This window comes from Rhinatrema bivittatum, chromosome 3 (assembly GCF_901001135.1).
Source record: "Rhinatrema bivittatum chromosome 3, aRhiBiv1.1, whole genome shotgun sequence".
Lineage (NCBI taxonomy): Eukaryota > Metazoa > Chordata > Amphibia > Gymnophiona > Rhinatrematidae > Rhinatrema > Rhinatrema bivittatum.
In genome coordinates, this window is record NC_042617.1 from 136,134,844 (window position 1) to 136,156,563 (window position 21,720).

At 42.8% G+C, this 21,720-nt stretch overlaps 1 protein-coding gene across 1 annotated transcript in view; it reads left to right on the forward strand.

Moving 5' to 3' along the window:
• Positions 1–12,589: 12,589 nt before the first annotated feature.
• Positions 12,590–21,720, forward strand: part of EFEMP1 (EGF containing fibulin extracellular matrix protein 1) — a 272,874-nt gene continuing 263,743 nt past the window's right edge. Inside the window, exons 1-2 of the mRNA XM_029593741.1 lie at positions 12,590–12,727; positions 13,717–13,801. Coding sequence (XP_029449601.1) covers positions 13,724–13,801 — 78 coding nt within the window. The 5' untranslated portion in view covers positions 12,590–12,727; positions 13,717–13,723. The remainder of the gene's footprint in view (positions 12,728–13,716; positions 13,802–21,720) is intronic.

The following is a 21,720-nucleotide window of genomic DNA, read 5'->3' on the forward strand; positions in this document are numbered from 1 at the left end:
TCTTTGCTATGCCTTTGCTGATACTGATTCTTGTAATGTGGTATGGGGTATCCAGTATGCCAGTCTCTCCTGAAAACAATGAGAGAGGAGCAAGATAGCATGAGTAGTGGCCATGCCAAGGCTCTGAGTGAGAGCAAAGAACTAAGCAGTCAATATGTGTGGTAGAAATATTTTCATTTCATTTCCATTTTGTGGAGGTAGTTTTGTTTTTCCCCATGTCATTTGTTTGCCAGTTTGGGTCATTTAAATTAGTTTGGTTTTAATTCATGCTATTTTACAATAGCATTTACTTAAAACAAATCCTGGCTGCCATTTTTAATCCCTGCCCCCAGGCTTTCTCCCATCAATGATGGGTCTCCCTGGACCATGAAAAACTCATTGCAGTCCCTTCTAGACCCCCCCTTTGGACTGTTGCTTTGCCTACCGGAAAACCTCACCCAGATTAGGTATGACCCCAGTCGCTTCTGCCCCACCAGTGCTGTATTTCACAATGGTACTGGCCCTTTTACTATACACAGAATGCAGAGTAAGACAGCAAGAAGAATGTCCTAGATACAGAGAAACATGATGACTGAAAAAAAAACATGGTCTATCTAGTCTGACCATTCACATCAACCTTTATGCTTTACAATGCCTATGACTTTCTCAGAGATCCTTTTGGGTACTTGCCAGGTTCTTATGGCCTGGATTGGCCACTGTTGGAAACAGGATGATAAGCTTGATGGTCTGACCCAGTATGACATGTTCTTATGAGTATATCCTATGTTGTCTTGAATTCTCATACTGTCCTTGTCTCCACCACCTCCATGGGGAGGCTGCTCCATGCATCTACTATCCTATCTTTAAAGAAATATTTCCTTAGATTACCACTGAGTCTATGCCCTTTCACCCTTATTTATTTATTTTGAAATATTTATATCCCGCCCCTCCAAAGTTCGGGTTACAAAGATACATACATAATAAGGTTAGAACTAAAATTACAAATTAAAATAAAAATAATATAAAATCCAATTATCCAATTACCTCATTCTAGAACCTCCTTTTCTTTGAAATATAAATGTCTCTATCATATCTCCCCTATCCAGCCTTTCCTCTAGTGTATACAAAGGGGAAAACCCTCAAGGGTTTCCCTGCACAGGAGATAAGCCCCTTTCAAAGGAAAGAAGTCTCTAGAATGAGGAGTCATTGGATGATGGCGAGGGTCATGGGATGAGGGTCATCAACATCAAGACACTGAATGAGGAGTAAGGCAGGAAGTAGAGTGGTGGCAAAACCCCAAGGCATGGAGTGCAGAGTGAACCAGCAAGCACACAATACAGCAAACTGCTGGACCAACAGAGAGGCAGGATGGGAGAAGCAGCCCAGGTAGCAGCAGAAATAAGAGTGCATCCAGAGAGGGGCAGAGAAGAAGAAGAATTTTCATTTATTTTTCTTTTTTTTTCTTTTTTTGTTTTGGGGGCTAAATATCTCAGTGCAACCAAGGGAGTGGCATGACAGCAGAAGTAGGTTAGGCCACAGAAGCAAGAATGGCAATTGGCAACAGCACAGCAAAAACTGTGGGCATTGGTTCAGTGTAGCTGTGTACAGTCCTCCTGCCACTGGCATTGAAATTCAGGGAAACCCAGTAGATGGAGGTTTATGTTAATAAAGACAAACTTTTCTACTAACTCTGGTGCTAGTTGTGAACAATAAGCAATCACAATGTTCCCTATTCACTGAGCACCCTGGTTGATGAGCAGGTAAGGAAATGCTGATCAACCTTGGCAAGGTCTGGTTATTCTGAGTCTTTGCATGTCCAGTGTACCAATGGTAATGTGATCATTTCTTCAATGGACTCTCCAATGTACCGCATGATTGAAATTTGTGCAAGTGTCTCCTCTGCTAGAGGGGATACTAGTCTTTGTTGCTAACCATTGTAGCTATGGCCTATGGCCACAGGGTTGGAGGGGTGGCAGATAAAGATGGGGAGGAAGTAGTGGCTGACAGGGTGCTGCTGATATTGATGGTACTATATAGGGAGCCCATTCGTTCCTTTGCCTCTGGCAGTCACATTTCTGCACCCTATCCACTAGCTTCTCTTTCCAGTAAACCAGAGCACTGAAGTGGAAAGTGATATTCCCTGTAGTTCCCATCGCAGTAAGCTCTTGGATATGGGGGCCTGGCCCCATGACCTCCCAGGGTTCCCACATAGAAGGGAAAATCTTTCAAGGCACTTAGGGATTTCTTCACACCAAGGATGTTCTGCTCTCTCACCCAGTCATTCCAAAAGTCATAATATTTAATGTTCATTTGTTGTTGAAAATAAATTCTTTACTGGTGTGGGACATAAAGTCCAAAAAACAGCACACAAAAGATAAATTCAGTCTCTAGTCCTCAAATTCAGCATAATTACAAAATGTCAGGTCACAGGTGTAGGAATTTGTAGGTAAATATATATTTTTTTTTAGATAAAGTAATTGTGGTCTAAGGAGAGTCCTCAAGGGAAGCCTAGAGGACCTGTCGTGGTGGCCTGATGTAGTTCCTGATTTGGACGGGCCATATGGTCTGTAGTAAATTCTGGAGGGACTGAGGCCTGGTGTTGTGGTAGAGCCTGGGGAGGCCCAAGAAGTATGGCTACAAAAGTTTTTTAAAAGATTTGTAGAGGGTACAGAGAGGAGCAGTGAGGTGCTACTGTTGGTGGCTGCAGGCCATGTAAAAAAGTGGAGGTGACTGTTGGCCGCAAAGTTAGTGGAGCTGCGGGAGTCTGGGGAGCTCTCTGCAGTAGTGACAATCAGAGCAGCAGTGAGGCATGGGACTGGGAGTGAACAGATGTTTTTGTTGTCATTGCCACTCCTAATTGCTCACACAATGCAGGGCCTCATTGGTAAGGTTTTTTTCACTGCCACTGAGGTGGGGAGGCTTGATGAGGCAGCAGCAGCCTTGGGGAAGCTGCCGCTGCAGTGAAAAGGCTATCCAGAGCATCGAGGGCTTTGTGCAAGCCCCTGGCATGAATAAGGGAGTATAGGACACGTTCCAGGAGGAAAAGTCCATTAACAATAATTAAAGTAGAGTTACAGAACTCCACTGCTTTTTCTTGGGATAAGCAGCTTGGAATCCATCTACCCCTTGGGATTCTACCAGGTACTTGTGACTTGGCTTGGCCTCTGTTGGAAATAGGATACTGGACTTGATGGACTCTTGGTCTGACCCAGTATGGCAAGCCTTATGGTTTTATGTTCTTATCCCGCTGATGCCAGCGATGATATCAGTGGGCATCTGAGGTCCAGCTCAAAGCTATTTTAAAAAGTAGAAAAAAGAATGAAATAGACAAAATTAAAATTGTAAAATGCTGCAATTTGGATGGAAAGCCCTAGGGGAGGCTCCTTACAAAATTTAAACCTCCGAGAAGCACATTGGCAAACTCGGTGCCACTGATGTAAAGAGCACATTAAAAACACAGTATTTGAATACATTTAAATTCATTTAAATGAAACTGAAAATGAGAACGGAGGGAGTCCTCAGAGAGAATGAGACCCGCCCACAAAATGACATCATCATGCTAACAGCAGAGCCGGTAAAAGACGCCATTACATCGGGCGTCGCGCACCGGGCGTCACGCACCGAAGGGGCGCGACAAAGGGGCTTTCCCCTTTGTGCTCCCCTTCGTGCTAACGTTCGTGCTGTGTGTAAAATAAGTTTAGTTATGTTTGTTATTTAAATAACCTCTAATAAGCTGTTTAATAATTTTGCTTTTACATTTTTAATTCTAGATGTTCTATGTATTCGACTAAGGAATTATATTTCCTGCTTGTTCAGTTTTCAGTGTAAACCGGCCTGATTTGCATTTTATGCAAGAAGGTCGGTATATAAAAATTAAAAATAAATAAATAAATAAATTTATGGTGGTGGCCACATGTGAGGAGAGAAATTACTTTAATGGAATCAATGTTTGGGTTCAGAAGTGATTTTTAAGGCTGAAATTTTATCCGGTTGCTGTAGAGCATAGTTGAGGCTAATTAAAGGATAAAATACCTCAGAAAAAAAATTGGGAGGTTGTTGTGAGCATCTGGGGAGGTGCTGAAATTCCCTATTTTACCATTGTTTTGAGGTAAATAATATAATTTTTGAATTAGATGCATGGATGTTTTGGGGGTATTCCTAGGCAGTTTGTGGGTGTTTGAATGACAGCAGGACATTCTTGAACTGTTAAGTGTATGCACACTCAAAAACTGAAACAATAGAAAGGTTTATATATATATATATATATAAGACAAACATAAAAAATAGGATAGAAGAGACAAAACCACACATAAGAAAAAGAGAGACACAAGCATACAAAGGGAATATTGAAAGAACATATAATAATATATAGAAACATAGAAACATAGAAATGACGGCAGAAGAAGACCAAATGGCCCATCCAGTCTGCCCAGCAAGCTTCACACATTTTTTCTCTCATACTTATCTGTTTCTCTTAGCTCTTGGTTCTATTTCCCTTCCACCCCCAGTTTTAATGTAGAGAGCAGTGATGGAGCTGCATTCAAGTGAAATATCTAGCTTGATTAGTTCGGGGTAGTAGCCGCCGCAATAAGCAAGCTACACCCATGCTTATTTGTTTTACCCAGCCTATGTTATACAGCCCTTATTGGTTGTTTTTCTTCTCCCCTGCCGTTGAAGCAGGGAGCTATGCTGGATACGCGTGAAGTATCAGTCTTCTCCCATGCTGTTGAAGCAGAGAGCCATGCTGGATGTGCATCGAAAGTGAAGTATCAGGCACATTTGGTTTGGGGTAGTAACCGCCGTAACAAGCCAGCTACTCCCCGTTTTGTGAGTGCGAACCCTCATTTTCTCCCCTGCCGTTGAAGCAGAGAGCTCTGCTGGATGTGTGAAGTATCGGTTTTTCTTCTCCCCTGCCGTTGAATCAGAGAACTATGCTGTATATGCATTGAAAGTGAAGTATCAGACTTATTTGATTTGGGGTAGTAACCGCCGTAACAAGCCAGCTACTCCCCTCTTTCTGAGTGTGAATCCTTTTTTCCACATTTCCTCTTGCTGTTGAAGCTTAGAGCGATGTTGGAGTCACAGTAAGCATGTGTATGTTTATTTAATAAGGGTATTGACTCCAGGCAGTAATACTTACCTTAGGTTAAAATTTTAGTTCTCTCTTAGAAACATTCTCCTGAAAGACAAAAATAACCCAAAGGATCAGTTCTTATATTTAAAACAAAGGAATTCAAACAAACTTATAATAACAACAGGAAATATTAGGAAAGATATTATCTGATAGTAGTCCTATATTGTTTCAAATTAAAACTGTACATAAAAAAGAATGCTATTAAATATGTTGCGTTGTTCAAAAAACATAAGAGACACTGTTGCTATAAATGTTTTGAAGAAAATTGATTCTTAATATTTTTATACAATTTATTCTATTGCCAGATGAGAAACTTCAGAAAATACATTTTATTTATTTGAAGTATCTTTTCTCATTTAAAAATTCTATTCATTGTTAATTTGCCAGTGTCCAAATTTAACAGTGAATGAATTCTTCTAATTTAGAACTAATTAAGTGGAAGCTCAACAGCCTGAAACCCTTGAACACCAATGTGATCATGTGAAGAAGTAGTTCCTTACCTAGATGGTTTACAACTGGCTTAGTATGGAAACTACCTTCTTCCTCCCAGCATATCCTTCCTCAGACAAACTTCTGATTTTTTTTCCCTTCAAATCTCCCCACTGTGAACCACTCTTCTCAGGCTTGTTTCCTCAATCTCTCTTCAGGGACAAATGAAGCATTGCACCTAACTTCTCAGCCAATGCTTCTCTGCTCATTCAGGTCTGAGAACCCCTCTGTTTGGTGCCAGGACTGTCTCTGATCCTCTCTGTCACTTTTATCCAGAATTCCACCTCTGGCAGGCTCTGATTCCCAGTCCTCTTTGGAGACCCAAAGATGTCCCTTTGTGAAAATTCTAGGCAAACTGGACTTCAAGGTCTGGAATCACATACACGAGAGAGATCCACACTCTCCTCCTGCATTACATGGGTGCAGAAGTTTTATTGACTCCCCATGGAGAGTATCACATTCCCTAAGCACTCCTACTACTCTAAAATCACCAGAAGGGCACAGTCTGATTGAAACCCCTGACACATACTGATTTTTTTATTTATTTATTTTATTTTGGCACTCGGGCCAGCTGAGTCCATATTAGAAAAGAGCAAATACTAGTAAGCAGCATAATTTGTAGTGATGTGCATTTGTTTTTCCCAAATTAGGCAATTTCAACAAAATTGTCTAATTTGGTATGCTTCGGGGGGAACTAAAAAATGAAAGACATTTTTCCAAAATTTTGGAAAAATTCGTTTTTCGTGTTAGTGCACACTATCGGGAGTTAGCACGCACTAACACGAAAACCGGCCCCCCCCCCCCCGAAAAAGCCCCCCCGAACCGTGGGAAATACGAAATTTCCCACTGGGGGGCCCTGAAACGAAGCCCGAGACGATAGGGCTGAATGAAGCACATCTCTAATAAAATGATACCCCTTACACCCTTACATCCCTTTTTGCCAGAGGGAAATGCAGGGTGGCCAGCATGTAAGGATCCAGCTGTGTGAGGGATCTGAGCCAATGGTGTAGATGCAGCTGCAAGGAGGCCACAAGCACTAACTCCTCTGGTGCTAGTGCCTGCTCCTGCCAGATACTCTGTAACCATAAGGATGGCTGTTGCTGAATTCAGATCCTCTGTGATTTCATCATCAGGAATAATACCACCTGAGTTATGAAGGGGGTGTCTGTGGCTCCATTAGCCTCGGTATAATCGGATAGTGGAACTCCATCTGATGCCTATATCCTGAATAATCTGGTGCAGAGGGGCCTTCACTGCTTCATACTTCTCTCAGAGCTGCCGGCCACTCTACATGCTCTGATTAAATTACCCCGCTATTTTCCTGAACCTTTTTATCAGTTCTCACAGAACAAAGTTGCCACCTTCCTTAGATATGTCCTAAGGCATTGCTTACTACTGGGTACAGCAAGTGTGGCAAAGCATCGGTTCCCCTGGTAGTTCCCATTGCCCACTGCCCTTTTCACGTTCCTGCCAACATCTGTTACAAAAATTCCAAGAACATATGTTTCCAGCCTAGCTACCATCTCCTTATCACTGCTAAGATACATGCTGAGGTTTGGCTCTGGTCCATATTATGGGTGGGCAGCACAGCCCACTTAAACACCACTGGTGCACCCCTGCTAGAGCTGCTACCTGACCCTGTCTCATCCAGTTACCATCATTGTGCATAAGGAAGACGGAGGCAAATGTAGTGTTCAGGCTGGTCCACATTTTGCTCATGGAATGGGTACTATTTTCCTCTGCCTTAGCCAGCTATGCCTGCATCTGGGCACAGCACTGAGAGTCTGGGGACTGTATGCCTACTAAAGTTGTCTTGGAGGGCACTTTGTAATTGGGGGCTACGAGGTACAGCAGATACTGAAATCCCAAGTTCTCAGCCACCTGGAGGGGCTGAACATCTAGGAATCTAGGGTATAAAAACCCACCTTTTAGAAACCGCTTTTAAATCATATGCCTGATTGTCTGCTTTTAGTCTTATTAATCAACTTTCTTTTCTTTTTAACCATTGTATTGCTTTATGAAATACCCCAAGTCTCTTGTCCTGTATGTTGGTTTTATTAGATTGTAAGCTCTAGTGAGCAGGGACTGTCTTTTTGTATGTTTGTACGGTGCTGCATATGTTGTTTAGCACTATAGCACTGCTCCATAGTGGCTTGCTGCTGATCCGGATGGGGTGACTGCTGGCCTAACCTCACTGGGAGAAGAGGCTGGGTGTCAGCTTAGGAAATGGACTTCCCCTTTGCTGTGAGTTTCCTGCTGCTGCCCCTGCTTTGACTGCTGAATGTAGTCACCAGACTCGTACTGGTCTCCCCTGAAACCAAAGCTAATGGCTGTGTTTTTGCAAATTATACAAAATACTACTGTTTCAAAGATGGCCCAGTACCTTTCCTCTACAGATGACCTTCTAACAGTTAATGCACTCTGCAAAATGCCGATCCTCCATAATTCTAAAGTGCATCCACATCTGCACTAGAGATGTGAATCGTGTCCTCGATCGTCTTAACGATCGATTTCGGCTGGGAGGGGGAGGGAACCGTATCGTCGCCGTTTGGGTGTTTAGATTATCGTGAAAAATCGTTAAAATCGTGAACACACACTAAAACCCCCTAAAACCCACCCCCAACCCTTTAAATTAAATCCCCCACCCTCCCGAATGCCTTAAATTACCTGGGGGTCCAGCGGCACACTAAAACCCCCTAAAACCCACCCCCGGCACACTAAAACCCACCCCGACCCTTTAAATTAAATCCCCCACCCCAAATGCCTTAAATTACCTGGGGGTCCATAGCGGCGGTCCGTATCTTAAATTACCCCCGGGTCCGTAGCTAAATCGGGGAAAGGGGGAGAGCAGGAAATCCGGCACAGTAAATCGTGGTGTCTTCAGCCGGCGCCATTTTGCAAAATGGCGCCGGCAGGAGATCGACTGCAGGAGGTCGTTCAGCGAGGGTTCCAGACTGCCGCTGAACGACCTCCTGCAGTCGATCTCCTGCCGGCGCCATTTTCCGTACGGAAACGATTCGCGGCAGCAGATCGCTCCAGGGGCCCCCGCTGGACCCCCAGGAACTTTTGGCCAGCTTGGGGGGGCCTCCTGACCCCCTCAAGACTTGCCAAAAGTCCAGCGGGGGTCCGGAACAACCTCCTGCGTCGAATCGTATTGGTCTATGGCCGCCGCCATTTTGCGGTGGCCATTTTGCAAAATGGCGCCGGCTGAAGACACCACGATTTACTGTGCCGGATTTCCTGCTCTCCCCCTTTCCCCGATTTAGCTACGGACCCGGGGGTAATTTAAGATACGGACCGCCGCTACGGACCCCCAGGTAATTTAAGGCATTTGGGGTGGGGGATTTAATTTAAAGGGTCGGGGTGGGTTTTAGGGGGTTTTAGTGTGCCGCTGGACCCCCAGGTAATTTAAGGCATTTGGGGGGGGTTCGGGAGGGTGGGGGATTTAATTTAAAGGGTCGGGGTGGGTTTTAGGGGGTTTTAGTGTGCCGGTTTTCCTGCCCTCCCCCTTCCCCCGATTTACGATTTTTTGACGATAAATCGGGGGAATTGGTATTGTATCATGGCCCTAACGATTTTTGACGATTTAAAATATATCGGACGATATTTTAAATCATCAAAAAACGATTCACATCCCTAATCTGCACATCCTGTGATATCTTGCAGGATCTCCCCTCTGGATCATTGGGTGGGTACTGCTATTGCAGCTGGGGCTGAGGATGGACTAGGAGATAAAAGGCGAGGAGCATCTCTCACACTCTCAACTACCTGCAATTTCTAGGGGGTGCCCTTCGTCCTGGCAGTATCACTACCTTTACAGCCTGAGGCTGCTTATTAGCAGATATCACACTGGTAACTAGTTTCTCCAAACCCTCCTCAGTTGCTAGACTTTCAATATCCCCTTCCTCTAATTCTTTATATCCCTCCCTTGATTCATCTGAATCAGTATATTCTTTAAAGAATTGTTGAAAACACTGGTGAAAACAAAATAGGGGCTGCTGTGCTAGAGTTCACTCCTAATCCTCCTCCACTGCTGCTGCTACCCTCCATTGAATCTGCCATTTTCTGTCCCTACATCATCCCAACAGTGGAAATTGGAGCATGCATCTGCTTTTCAGCTTTTCACCCAAACCTGCATCTCTAGCTGGTTTCCCCCTCTCAAAAAATCTATCTCAATATTAGCAGGGAGGCTGCTCGCCCTCATGATCCTTTGCCTCTCATCACTATTGCTATTTGTGCTGGCCCCAGGTCTCTATAGAGTGAGAAGAACAGCCTTCCCTTTTCCTCTCCCACTCTCACATTTGCCTCTTGATGCCACTCATGATGGAACTTATTTAAGTAGATCACAAGTGAGTAGGGGCTTTTAGTATTAAAATATAATATATACCCTAGTGTAGACATACACAGACAGCAGACAAGACAGTCACTTTTGGTACAAGCAGAGTACAGTGAACTGCTGATGCTCACTGACTAGGTACAATTTTTTCCCCTGCTGCTACCACTCCAAACCACAGCTAGGACACAGTGACTGTGATTGTAACAGCACATCTTGCTTTCTCTAAATCTAAATCATTTTTATAAGCTTTTTATAAACTCTGAACTTTGAGCAAGGAACTTCAGAACTTGTGCCTTCTCTATCTGAGATCCAGCAGAAGAATGAATAAAGAAAGAAATAGTGACTGCTCATAATTTCACTTTCATCTAAAAAAAAAAAAGTTAAAGTCATGATATGCAGCTGGAACAGGCTAGTTGGAAATATGCTTCAACATAATTGGTCTTGTGTTTTCCTGGCTTGAATTAAAAAAAAAAAAACATTGCTTTGCTTTCCCTACAGATTTTAATAGCACTCAACTTTTTTTAGCTGCTTGGTTCAGTTGCAATGAATTGAGCTGAATATCAACTCATTTGTCATGTTTTCCCATTTTGATTCAAACAAATACACATCCTTACCAACTATTATATCTTCTTGGAGTGATTCTGCAGACAAGATAGTCTTATCTGCCAGAGACACATCTCTCTAATTTTAATGTTCAGCACAAACACTAAGAGCCCTTTATTCTTTCTGCCACAATAACTGAATCTGTTTGTTTGCCATTATATATTTATTTCTGTTCATTGTTGAGATGAGCATTATGCATATCAATTTTTCATATTTCATACAATGCATAATTTCCCCATCACATCCATACTAATATGTGTTGGGCAGCTTTCCATCCCTTCATCCTTATGAGACGTATCAACCATTTGTTGATTTTCCCGGTATGACTTTGTGACCATGACTGGCTGATCATTTCATGGATTTTTTGCCCTCCTGCCCTGTTGGGGGATGGTAGAGTCTGTCATCCATAGCATTTATACCAGATTTCAAAATGTTTATGTTTTTCCTTAAAATACATAATTGTAGTGTTGCGCTGGAGGTGGCCCCGTGACTTGGCGCAGGATTGGTACGGCCCTCTGAGGGATCCCAGAGGGCGCCTGCCACCAGGAGGCGGAGCACACGAGGAGACAGAGGCTGACAAGAACTTCATCAATAACGGTCCGGGGGCTCCGAGGGTTGAGCCCTTGGATTCCCGGACTGCCTGGGCTTAGGTGGGCCTCTGAGGGTCTCCCAGAGAGATGACGGAGAGGTGTGCCCACCAAGAGAAGAGGTGCACAGCTGTTGGTGAACAGGCAAGCTAGACCGGAACAGAGAGTACTGGAGACCTCGGGAACAAGGCAGGAACTGAAGGTCCTCCGGGTAGGATAGGCAGCGCCTAGAGGTCCAGCTTGAAGAAGGCTGCGGGCGGTGTCGAAGCAGGTGGACCTAGTGGTCACAGGAGGAGCCAAGAGAGTATCTGAAAGGAGCACAAGGGTCAAAGCCAGGGTATCCATCTGAGGATGGTCAGCCAAAGCAAGGGTCAGTTCCAGGTATCAGTCTGAGCGTAGTCAAAGGCAAGCAGAGGTCAGTTCCAAGTATCAGTCCGAGCGTGGTCAAAGGCAAGCCGAGATCAGTACCGGGAATCAGTCCGAGAAAGTACAACCTGGTAGCAAGACTAGGAACAGGACTCAGAGATGAAGGAACTCTGGAACAGACACTGAAACACAGGAAGGACCAAGGGAACAGAGGAGCAAACGCAGGAACACTGGAGCAGGCACAGGAACACTGGAACGCAGGAATATTGGAACAAGCACAGGAACAAGGAACGCAGGAAGACTGGAACAAGCACAGGATCAAGGAACGGCAACTAGCTTCACTCAGAGGTGACGACCCCATAGCCAAGGCGAGGGACTGAGATGCAGGCCCTCGCTTAAGTACTGTGCTAGGTGACATCATCAGGATGTGGCGCGGAGCGGTTTCCCGCCCCTGGCCCTTTAAAGGGCTGGCCGGTCCGCGAGTGCGTGTGCCTAGGGGCGGAGCCAAAGCAGCGAAGGACGCCGAGCCCTCGCGTGGCGCAGAGAGCGAGGCCTGGGACGCCGAAGAGAGGGAGCCGGGGACGTTGCTGCCCGAGGCTGAGGACGCAGCTGGTTAGTGGAGCTAGGAAGAAGCTGAGCAGGCCCGGGTATGGCCCTGGCATGGCTGGGGCACACAACATGTAGTTTTGTCAGACCTGCTCTCCCCATCTTTTAATTTTAAGATATAAACACCATCCTTTCCATCCTCCTCTTTTCCTTTCTAAAATAGTCAGGACACAATGCTCTTCTTCAGAAAACAAACAGAACTACTTTGTCTTGTTGCAGAATATAATGTACTTCCAGCCCACAAATGGTGTATAATTTGTTTGCATGCAATGTCCACTTATTCAATGCAAGCCTTTCTGGCCAGTGGGCATTGAGCAGAGTGCTCTGCATGGCATCCTTCCCAGCAGATTTTGTTCTGACTCACTGCATATATTTCTGATATCTTTGAATTATTGTAGTGTTGTTACAGCCTCAATAAACTGATTTCTATTAGTTTTAGTTGGACCAACCTTTTTATAGTCCCTCCCTGAAAGGGGCATGGCTATTATTGTTGCTGGTGGAGTCTGTTTTACAAAGGTGGACTCCAGCGTCACTAGTCTAAATAGTTTATTACCCAGTTTACATCGTGGGCTGCAGCTTCAAGATAATTTAAAGAAACTTGAAAAGAGAAAAGCCTTCATATTTCCAGTAAGTCAGATAAAGTGCTGCCAGAAACCTTTTCTTCTTTCTTTGAAATTCCTCTTTTAGTGATTGTTTATTGAGCTTAGTTTAAGAAATGTTGAATGCATGAGTGTTTTGTAAGTGAAATTACAGTCCTACTGTGTTAAGAAGAAATGTATGTTTCAAGCTGTAATTCTGCGTGACAGCAAGGGTTGTGCAACACTTCTTGCTGAATACAGCACCGATTAGTAAGAGCATGTGTGGCTGCTTTGAATCCTAGTTTTCAGGTTCTCTCAGTCTGCAAATTTTGCAGTGAAGATATCTGGCAAATTAAGTCAATCTGACAGTGGGAGTAACCTCAATGCAGAGATATGAAAAGTATCGGAAAATTATTCTGTACAGGGAAAAGGCTTTCCTAACATCTGCAGTGAGCTATTCCCTATTTTGGCATTCGAGGATAACTGTGATTTGAAACTCAAAATACCAACCTCTATGGGGGTGTTGGTTTTAGAAATCAAACAATGCAGCAGGCTTTTCAGTCTGAGAAATGTAGAGGAGCACCAGGAAATTATTTGCTTTAGTCTGTAAACTTTAACAGTCTGCTTAGCTCTCACCTAGATAAGAAATATATAAAATATTTCTGAAGTTTGGTTACTTAAAAATGTGAAATAGAGAAGGTAACATGGACTGTCAGGAAGGCGCGCTGCATTGGATGAAATAACAAGCAGTTGGCAAGTTGCCCATCTGAAAACAGTGAATTTGCAGTGTGCTTTTCTTTCGGAACATAAAGTCTGATAATAAACAAGTTGAAATCCCGTGTTTACTCAATGAACATGTTATGGTTGGGTTAGGGAAATGAGTAGAGTGCCTGGGCTTGATCCCATGCCAGATCTCCTTGACATTCTAAGTTGTCTCCAGATACCGAAGTGGCAAATTCCCTTCTATTTAGAGTAAACGAAGGAAAAGCAACAACTTCAAAATATTGAATTGCATGTCTGTTTTTGTTTCTTTTGGAGATTCAAGATGTTGAAGGTTCTGTTTTTGGCAGCCCTGATTCATACTGCAAGTTCACAGGAAGCTGAAGAAACCATAACTTACACAGTAAGGATTAAACAGTTTGAGATAATTGTTATATTATAGGGGCTGCATAGTCCAGAACTACAGTTAAATTATAGGTCTTTTTCCAGATGCAAAAAAGTTTGGGTAACTCTTAAGTCAATACTAATGTACCTTGTCAGTGACATTGTGTGGCATATTTTATGTAGTACTACATTTTCTCTGGATAAAGTATGAATTTGGCTGCAAACTCTCTTTATTAGCTTTGCATGTGCTGTAAGAGAGTTCTGATGCTTTTTATTCTACCATCTAATCAAACCTGTAAAGTTTATTTTATGACATCTATTAGACTTTTGATGAAAAGGCGTGCAGCGAGTAATTTGGAGAAAGCTCAACTATAAATGTAGTCTGTTATGTAATATGAATGTTCCGTTCCCTAGGTTACCCTTTCTACCAACACATTTGCAAGTTAACATACTAAAATCTAGCATGTCATTCATTTCTTGTTATTACTATTGCAAGAAACAGAGAATAAAATTGTCTGCATATAAATATTTGGAAGTTGCATGCATTTTAGGACTTTTTAACTATGAAAGGCATTAAAAAGAGCTCTGCTTTTACTAGAATTTTGTAACATATTGCTGAAAACACAGCACTGCTGTTTAAAAATGTTGTGATGATAACCTTGAATGTTACGGACATCTTCAGATTATGAAACTCTCTAATCAGCATATACCGTACGAGGTGCTCAAAAACTGGTTAACTGTCAAATATGACTAGTACGAGACTCCTATTGACTAAGCCGGGGGTGTGGCATTTCTCAGTGTAGAGTTTCCCAGGTAACTTTAAACTGATTTTAAACATATCTGGTTGTGTGTTCCTCTGAATGTACCTGGCTAAAGTCAAAGTTGCCTACTTAAAGTTATTTAAGTAACTTTAGGACTTTCCTCTGGCATAACCAGACTTACTGAGATAACTTTATAGCATTGAAGAGCAGCTAAATGTAAGGCCCCGCCCCCAGTGATTGCCCCCAAGCTGCTCTTCCGTTTGTTGTTTGTTTTTTTTTAATCTGGGCATGTTTTATTCAGGTAATGGCTTAAAATGGCAGGAAATTCAAAACCTCAGGCAATATCCCAGAATATTAAAAAATTACATATTGCTCATAAATCCCAAACAAATTAAATTAATGACAACTTTCAAGGTATAAACAATGATATAAAACTTTTGAGACTGTGATTATAAAAGTAGTGTAAGATATAATTTAGGGACAAGTAAACAGATTTCATACTCAAATTTAAGTCTCTGCAGCCAAAGGATCCAAAGTTCTGTGGTTTAGGATTTCTTAGCAAATGAGCCAGATTCTGAACTTTGTTTTTTCCCTTCCAGAAAAAATCAAACTGATTTATAAATACGGTGACCATGCAGTTCTCTTATACACAACGAGGAAAGCTAAGTTAGTTTACATGCATATGTAGTTCTGATTTGCCTAGTGAGTCCTTTCCCTATTGAGAAAAGCAGGATTGAATCTCCATGCGTGCAATGAGGTAAAACCAGGAATCATTCAGTTCATCAGGCTGGACATGGAGTTTATGCTCACCCTCTTTGTAAACATATTCATGAGGTGCAATCTGATTATCTGGTGCAAGCAAAGGTATCAAAATTAGAAAAATACAAATATGATAGATAGATAGATAGATTGATAGATAGATAGATAGATAGATAGATAGCCAGGCATTTTATGATGATATAGCTATTAATTAGCATTCAGATGATTGTATGTTCAAAGCAGTACTTGGATTATGATAGCTCTTCAAGGTACCTTGTAATTAAATCTTTCCTTTACAATTCCTACTGATGAATGTAGCAACATGCTGCAGCAGGCATACAGACTATAACAATGCTCCGCCCTTTCTCTCTCTCTCTCTCTCACACACACACACACACACACACACACACACACACATATATACATTTGTATATGAATATGCATACATCTACTATGAATACTTTTAACCAATTTTCTGCTACTAGAAAGTTCAATTAACATTTATACCAAAAAAAAGATCATCTGTTTATCTAGGGCGGGCCCTATTTAAAAACAGAAAAGAAGAAATCCTTCCTTGTGTCCATACATTCAATAGACATGCAAGTTCCAGAACCCTGTTTGGGGTGTAATTTCGCAACATTGTGCATAAGTTAGCCAGCAAATATGCACATCAGTGACAACAATTTTCAAAGTGGACTTATGCGCATAAGTCTCTGTAGAAATTGTACCGGCAACATTATGAGCACCCAGTTATATTGGCTATTTGGTGCGCAAGGTTTTGCTGAGAGAATTAACACACTGGGATGGTAACTTTTAAACAGCCGCACAGGTGCACATGTACGCGCATATACCAGCTCACGCCACTGGATGCAGCTAATTTATAACATATTGAGCGTATATGCACGCATAGTATTAAATAGGCTGTACGCGCATACATGTGCGCACAATTTTATATAGTGGCGAGCATGTGCACGCAAATGCTGCCTCTACCACATAAGTGGGGGATTTTAGTAGACACGCATGCCGACATAATTACCAGTTTGCCCAGTTCATCCAGGTAAAGGACAAGACTTCCTAACCCCCCTAGTTAATTAGCCTACTTTTTATCATATCAGCTCCAATCCTTAAAACCCCACTAACCTCTCTAGTTTTTTTTGTTTCAGGACTTACATGCCATCCATTGTAGAAGTAAAGTTACATGGTAGAGGACCCTGGTGCGCACTTGTGCGCGTAAATACTTATGCGCAGATTTCATTGATAAATCTAGGAATGCCCACGCCCACACCCTGCCCCTTTTTTGCAAAAATTAATTTGTGTGCTTACCAGGAGATATGCACATACTCATGCACTTTTTAAAATCCGTGCAGTGCATGCCGGCCCGACTTCTGCACGTAACTTCTAGCTTTAGTGCACATAAGGCTTTTAAAATTCTCCTTTTAGGGTCTGGTTTTCAAAAGCATTTGTACACTTAAAACTGGGTTTTACATGTCCTTTGCTCGTGAAGTGGGCTTTTGAAAACTGCTGCAGTATATGCCATGGAATTGTCAATAGGTTTTATCCACGTTATGTGCACTTAACACAGGTAAATGGCTTTTGAAACATTGCTACAATGGTTTGTTGCATTTACACGCATGGCTCCTTTGAAAATTCACCTGAAACTTTTTAAAATAAAAAAGTATGCACATTAAATTGCAACCCCATCCAGACTCCACCCCCTGAATTACTACTCCTCCATGTGTGTAAAAGAGCACACATGTAATTTCATGTGCACAATGGTGGCACAGCTTTTGAAAGGGCCATCTCTGTGGGTAAAGACTACATTACTCACAGAAGTCCCTTTGAAAATTACCCTTCCTATGTTTTGTTTCCAGCAGTGCTCCCCATATGATGTTTGTGAGTTAGATCTATCAAAAGTCTGTGCCACAATGAAAAAAAGCAGAAAAGATTAGCAAGCAATCAGTTGTACTGAAACCAAACTTCTGCCTAGTTTTTCAATGTCCACTGGGTTTGATTTTTCTGCATCAGATTTGTACAATCTCACCCATATAAATTGGATAACAATAGTCTGATATTTCTTGCTATTTTTTTCTGCTGTTTGCATTGCATACATTTTTAATTAGTTTTTTTTTTTAAGTAGTGCTGCCTCCATCGTGTTACAATGTAATACAGAGGGTAATTTTCAGCAGCCCGCAGTTTGCTAAGATCTGCAGGAATAAAGTACATTTCAAAGCAGAAAACTCCCTGGTACTGCCAGTAAGTGTAGGGAGATAGGCACGGCAGGTCACATCTGCTCCCGAGCAGGTTGAACTTATCCCCTATATCTTCACTCGCAAGCATGTAAAAATTGCAAGCATGGGAGGCATAAATGTTTTCCCTGACCCAGCTGTGCCCCTGAAACACCTTTCACTAGTCTGGAGAAAAGTCTGGGGGAGATTGCCCCCGATCTAGCCCCCAGATAATTTTCAAATGCAGATTTATGCATACAAACCAGGGTTTATGCATATAAATTCTTCTTCTAATGACCCCCATAATATACAAAAAAAGGCCGCACGTGTAAAAACAGGGGGGGTCCGCTTATGGCCGGGCCTTGCGCGCGCTGTGCGCATTTTAGAACAGGCCCAGCCACGCAGGTAACCCCCGTTAGGCGCAGAAGTGCTGGGCCCTGCATAAGGGGCGGGCTGGGGGGTGTGGTCTGGGTAAGGAGCGGCGGGGGCGGGCCAGGACAGTACCATTAGCCGCTGTCCTGGGGAAGCACGCGCCAGCAGTCGTCCGGCGTGCGGAGTTTCCTTCTGCTCCCGAGGAGCAGTAAGTATAAAAATAAAAATAAAAAAAATAGGAAGGTTAGGGTTAGTTTAGGAATCAGGGAGGAGAGGGGAAGAGGTAGGAAGGGTACGATTAGGGATAGGAAAGTTCCCTCCCAGTCCGCTCCTTAATTGGAGTGGACTGGGAGGGAAATGGGGAAGGCCCGATTGCATCGCCGTGCGTATTTTTCTAAAATCCCACCCCCTGCACGCATGTGTGCGCGGGACCCATATTTTATAACATGCATGCGCTGACATGCGCATGTTATAAAATAGCCGTGTCCATGCGCGCATGCCAGTAACCGCGCACATGCTTACCTTTGCATTAACATCTTGATTACGGAAGCATAAAAAAATTAGAAAAAAATTATAAACCAATAAAACTACACAATGCAAGTCCCGCCCCCCCCCCACCTCCCACCTCCCAGTCCCATTCTCAACAAAAGAGAAACAGAAATCCTCTTTTACCATCCTCCAATAACACTGATAATAGCACTAACAACATCACATCCTTATTCCTTCCAGTTACCCAAAGGAGTAACTCACTGCGTTTGGCCGTTATGGACTTTCCATCCTGGTCTCATTGTTATCAGCAGCTCTGTCCTCCCAGGGTTGCAAGTAGGGTCAGGAGGCAGCTCTCTTCACTGGGGCAGACCCAAGTGACATGGCCTGCTCCCAGGCCTGCTGGTAGAGGGCCAGCCTGGCAGCTCAGTAAGTAGTTAGTCCCTGGTGGGGTAGGAAGGGGGAAAGTCCTATACATCATTTAATAATAACACTTAATAGGTGCATATAAGGTCCATGATTTCAAGTTTCCAGAAGGAATTCTGGTGCATGGCCCACCTGCCAAGGACTACTGTTGCATTGACTGAAATAATGTAAGTTGGTAAAGAATATAGGCTCGGCGCGCGCAGGGGAGCTTGGGGTAGGTTTTCGGGGGGTATGCGCATATCTTACGCACGTACCCCTTTGAAAATCTGCCCCAATGTGTTTAAGCACTTCCTTCGTAATAGGGATGTTTTGTTCTATAGCCAAAAGGTCTGGGTTTACCCAGACCTTACAAAGGCTACTCAATCTAGAAGGAAAAGTTTCCTATCGGGCCGATACAGTAAAACTCGCGGGAGAGCGGGCGAGCGCCCGCTCTCCCAGCACGCGCACAGGACACTCTCCTGTGCGCGCGATACAGTAATTTAATTTATTTAAATGAGGGCCAGCGGTAAAAAGAGGCACTAGGGACACTAGCGCGTCCCTAGCGCCTCTTTTCGGACAGGAGCGGTGGCTGTCAGTGGGTTTGACAGCCGACGCTCAATTTTGCTGTCGTCGGTTCTCGAGCCCGCTGACAGCCATGGATTCGGAAACTGGACGCCGGCAAAATTGAGCGTCCGGTTTTCAACCCGCGAGCCGCGGGCCTATTTCAAATTTTTTTCTTCTTTTTTTTTCAACTTTTTTTAACTTTCGGGACCTCCGACTTAATATCGCCATGATATTAAGTCAGAGGGTGCACAGAAAGCAGTTTTACTGCTTTTCTGTGCACTTCCCCAGCACCGGCTGAAAGTAACGCCTATCTTTGGGTAGGCGCTAATTTCTTAAAGTAAAATGTGTGGCTTGGCTGCACATTTTACTTACTGAATCGCACGGGAATACCTAATAGGACCCTCAACATGCATTTGCATGTTGCGGGTGCTATTAGGTTCGGGGGGGTTGGACGCGTGTTTTCAACGCGCTATTACCCCTTACTGAATAAGGGGTAAAGCTAGCACATCGAAAACGCGCGTCCAATCGCGGGTTAACTGTGCGCTCCGCTGGAGCGCACTGTACTGTATCGGCCCGTATTTGATCAGAGGTATTACAGAAGGGGGCGCAGTTTCTATTGTGCTATCCCTGTAAATGTTGTATTAAATATTTAAATCAAAGTTATATTTTCTTTGATCCTCCTCAACTTAGAGCATTCCTGGATTCAAGTGCCTAATAATAAGTTCACTAGTAAGCTCAGTAGTGTGTGATATTGCTAACTCCTCTAGTTCCCATTACTATTTCTCTTTCTGTTACTTAGTAATTTCAACGCCCATATTTCAGGGTCTCCCTCATATTTCTTTTATTTTTGGGTTAGTACAGTATTAAGATGTATATGAAGAAAGATTGCTTAATATGGAATTTTCTGAACTGAACTGATATTTCTGTGCAAGTTGTTTGCTTGTAATTATTGAAAGTTGGATAAATAAAATTTTTTTTAAAAATAAATAAAAAATAAGGGGAAAAAAATCCTCATTTAGTTGTGTGCGAAGGTTCATGGTGTCATTTGAGAGCCCTGGTTCCAAATGAGCTGAAAACCCAGAGGAATAGTAGTAAAATGCCAGATTAAAAAAAAAAAGTTTCATCATATTTGGCAATAATGTATGGCTATCGTGTTATCTGCTGTGAAAGGAGGGAGGAATGAAGCTGTATAATCCATTGTGAATTGAAATAACCATTTCTTCCCTATAACTCACTGAAAAAAAAATCTTTCATAAACCACCAAATTAAAGCTAATCACACGTAGAATTTCAGGATCATATTTACGTTCACACATGACTCCTGTGCATGTGCTCCGATGAGGGTCAGGGCACTGGCCCTTGCAGGGTGAACGTGTTTAATCAAATTAGAAAGAGTAGCACCAGTTACACAGCAGAAGGGTTCTGCCCAGTTATTTTCCTCCACGTTTGGGTGAGAATCAAGGCCTCCAGCTTCTCGGAAAACAGTCATGAGAAGTGAGCAAACGCCACCTGTTGTCACATTTGGAGCAGAGTGCACTGCTTAGCAACCATTATTTAAATAGCAACATTCACATTTTTGGATCTGATTCACTAAGATCTTTTCCCATAGACAAAATGGCAGAAAAGCCTTAGTGCAGGATGGCCAACTCTGGTCCTCAAGAGCCACAAACAGGCCAGGTTTTCCAGATATCCACAATGAATATGCATTAGATAGGTTTGCATACAATAGAGGCAGTGAGTGCAAGTCTTTCTCAGACATATTTGTTGTAGATATCCTGAAAACCAGGCCTGTTTCTGACTCTCTAGGACCGCAGTTAGCCATGCCTATTTCAGTGCATCAGGCTCTTAGTTGTGTTTATTCACAGATTTTATATCAACCTATCATTCAAACTAAGTAAAAATATTACCCGTGTATTTCATGTTTTGTTTGTTTTTACAGAGTTTTATCTGTATGCTTACACACACACACACACACATGCTTCCTCTATCTCTCTGTCTCTGTCTCTCACACATACACATGGAGACAAAAACTGAACTGGAAACCACAAGCCAGATTCTGCATGCAGTGCATCAATGGAAAAGCAGAAAATCACTATTCCTCAAAACAATACAATCAAGAAATATAAATCAATCAGAATAGTAAAACCATACTAAAAATATACATTTCAAAACAGCTGTTGAATAGAATACTCAATAATTAGAAGCTCCTGTACAAATTTTTAAAAATTTCCTAAACATTGATAAAATATTTCAAAACAGGAGACATCAAATAACACCCAGTAATTAAAACTAATAAGTATTTTAAAAATCCCCTACTCTCCATACCTGTCACCCTGAGATTGTCGTGAACTGGGGTTAACACATACA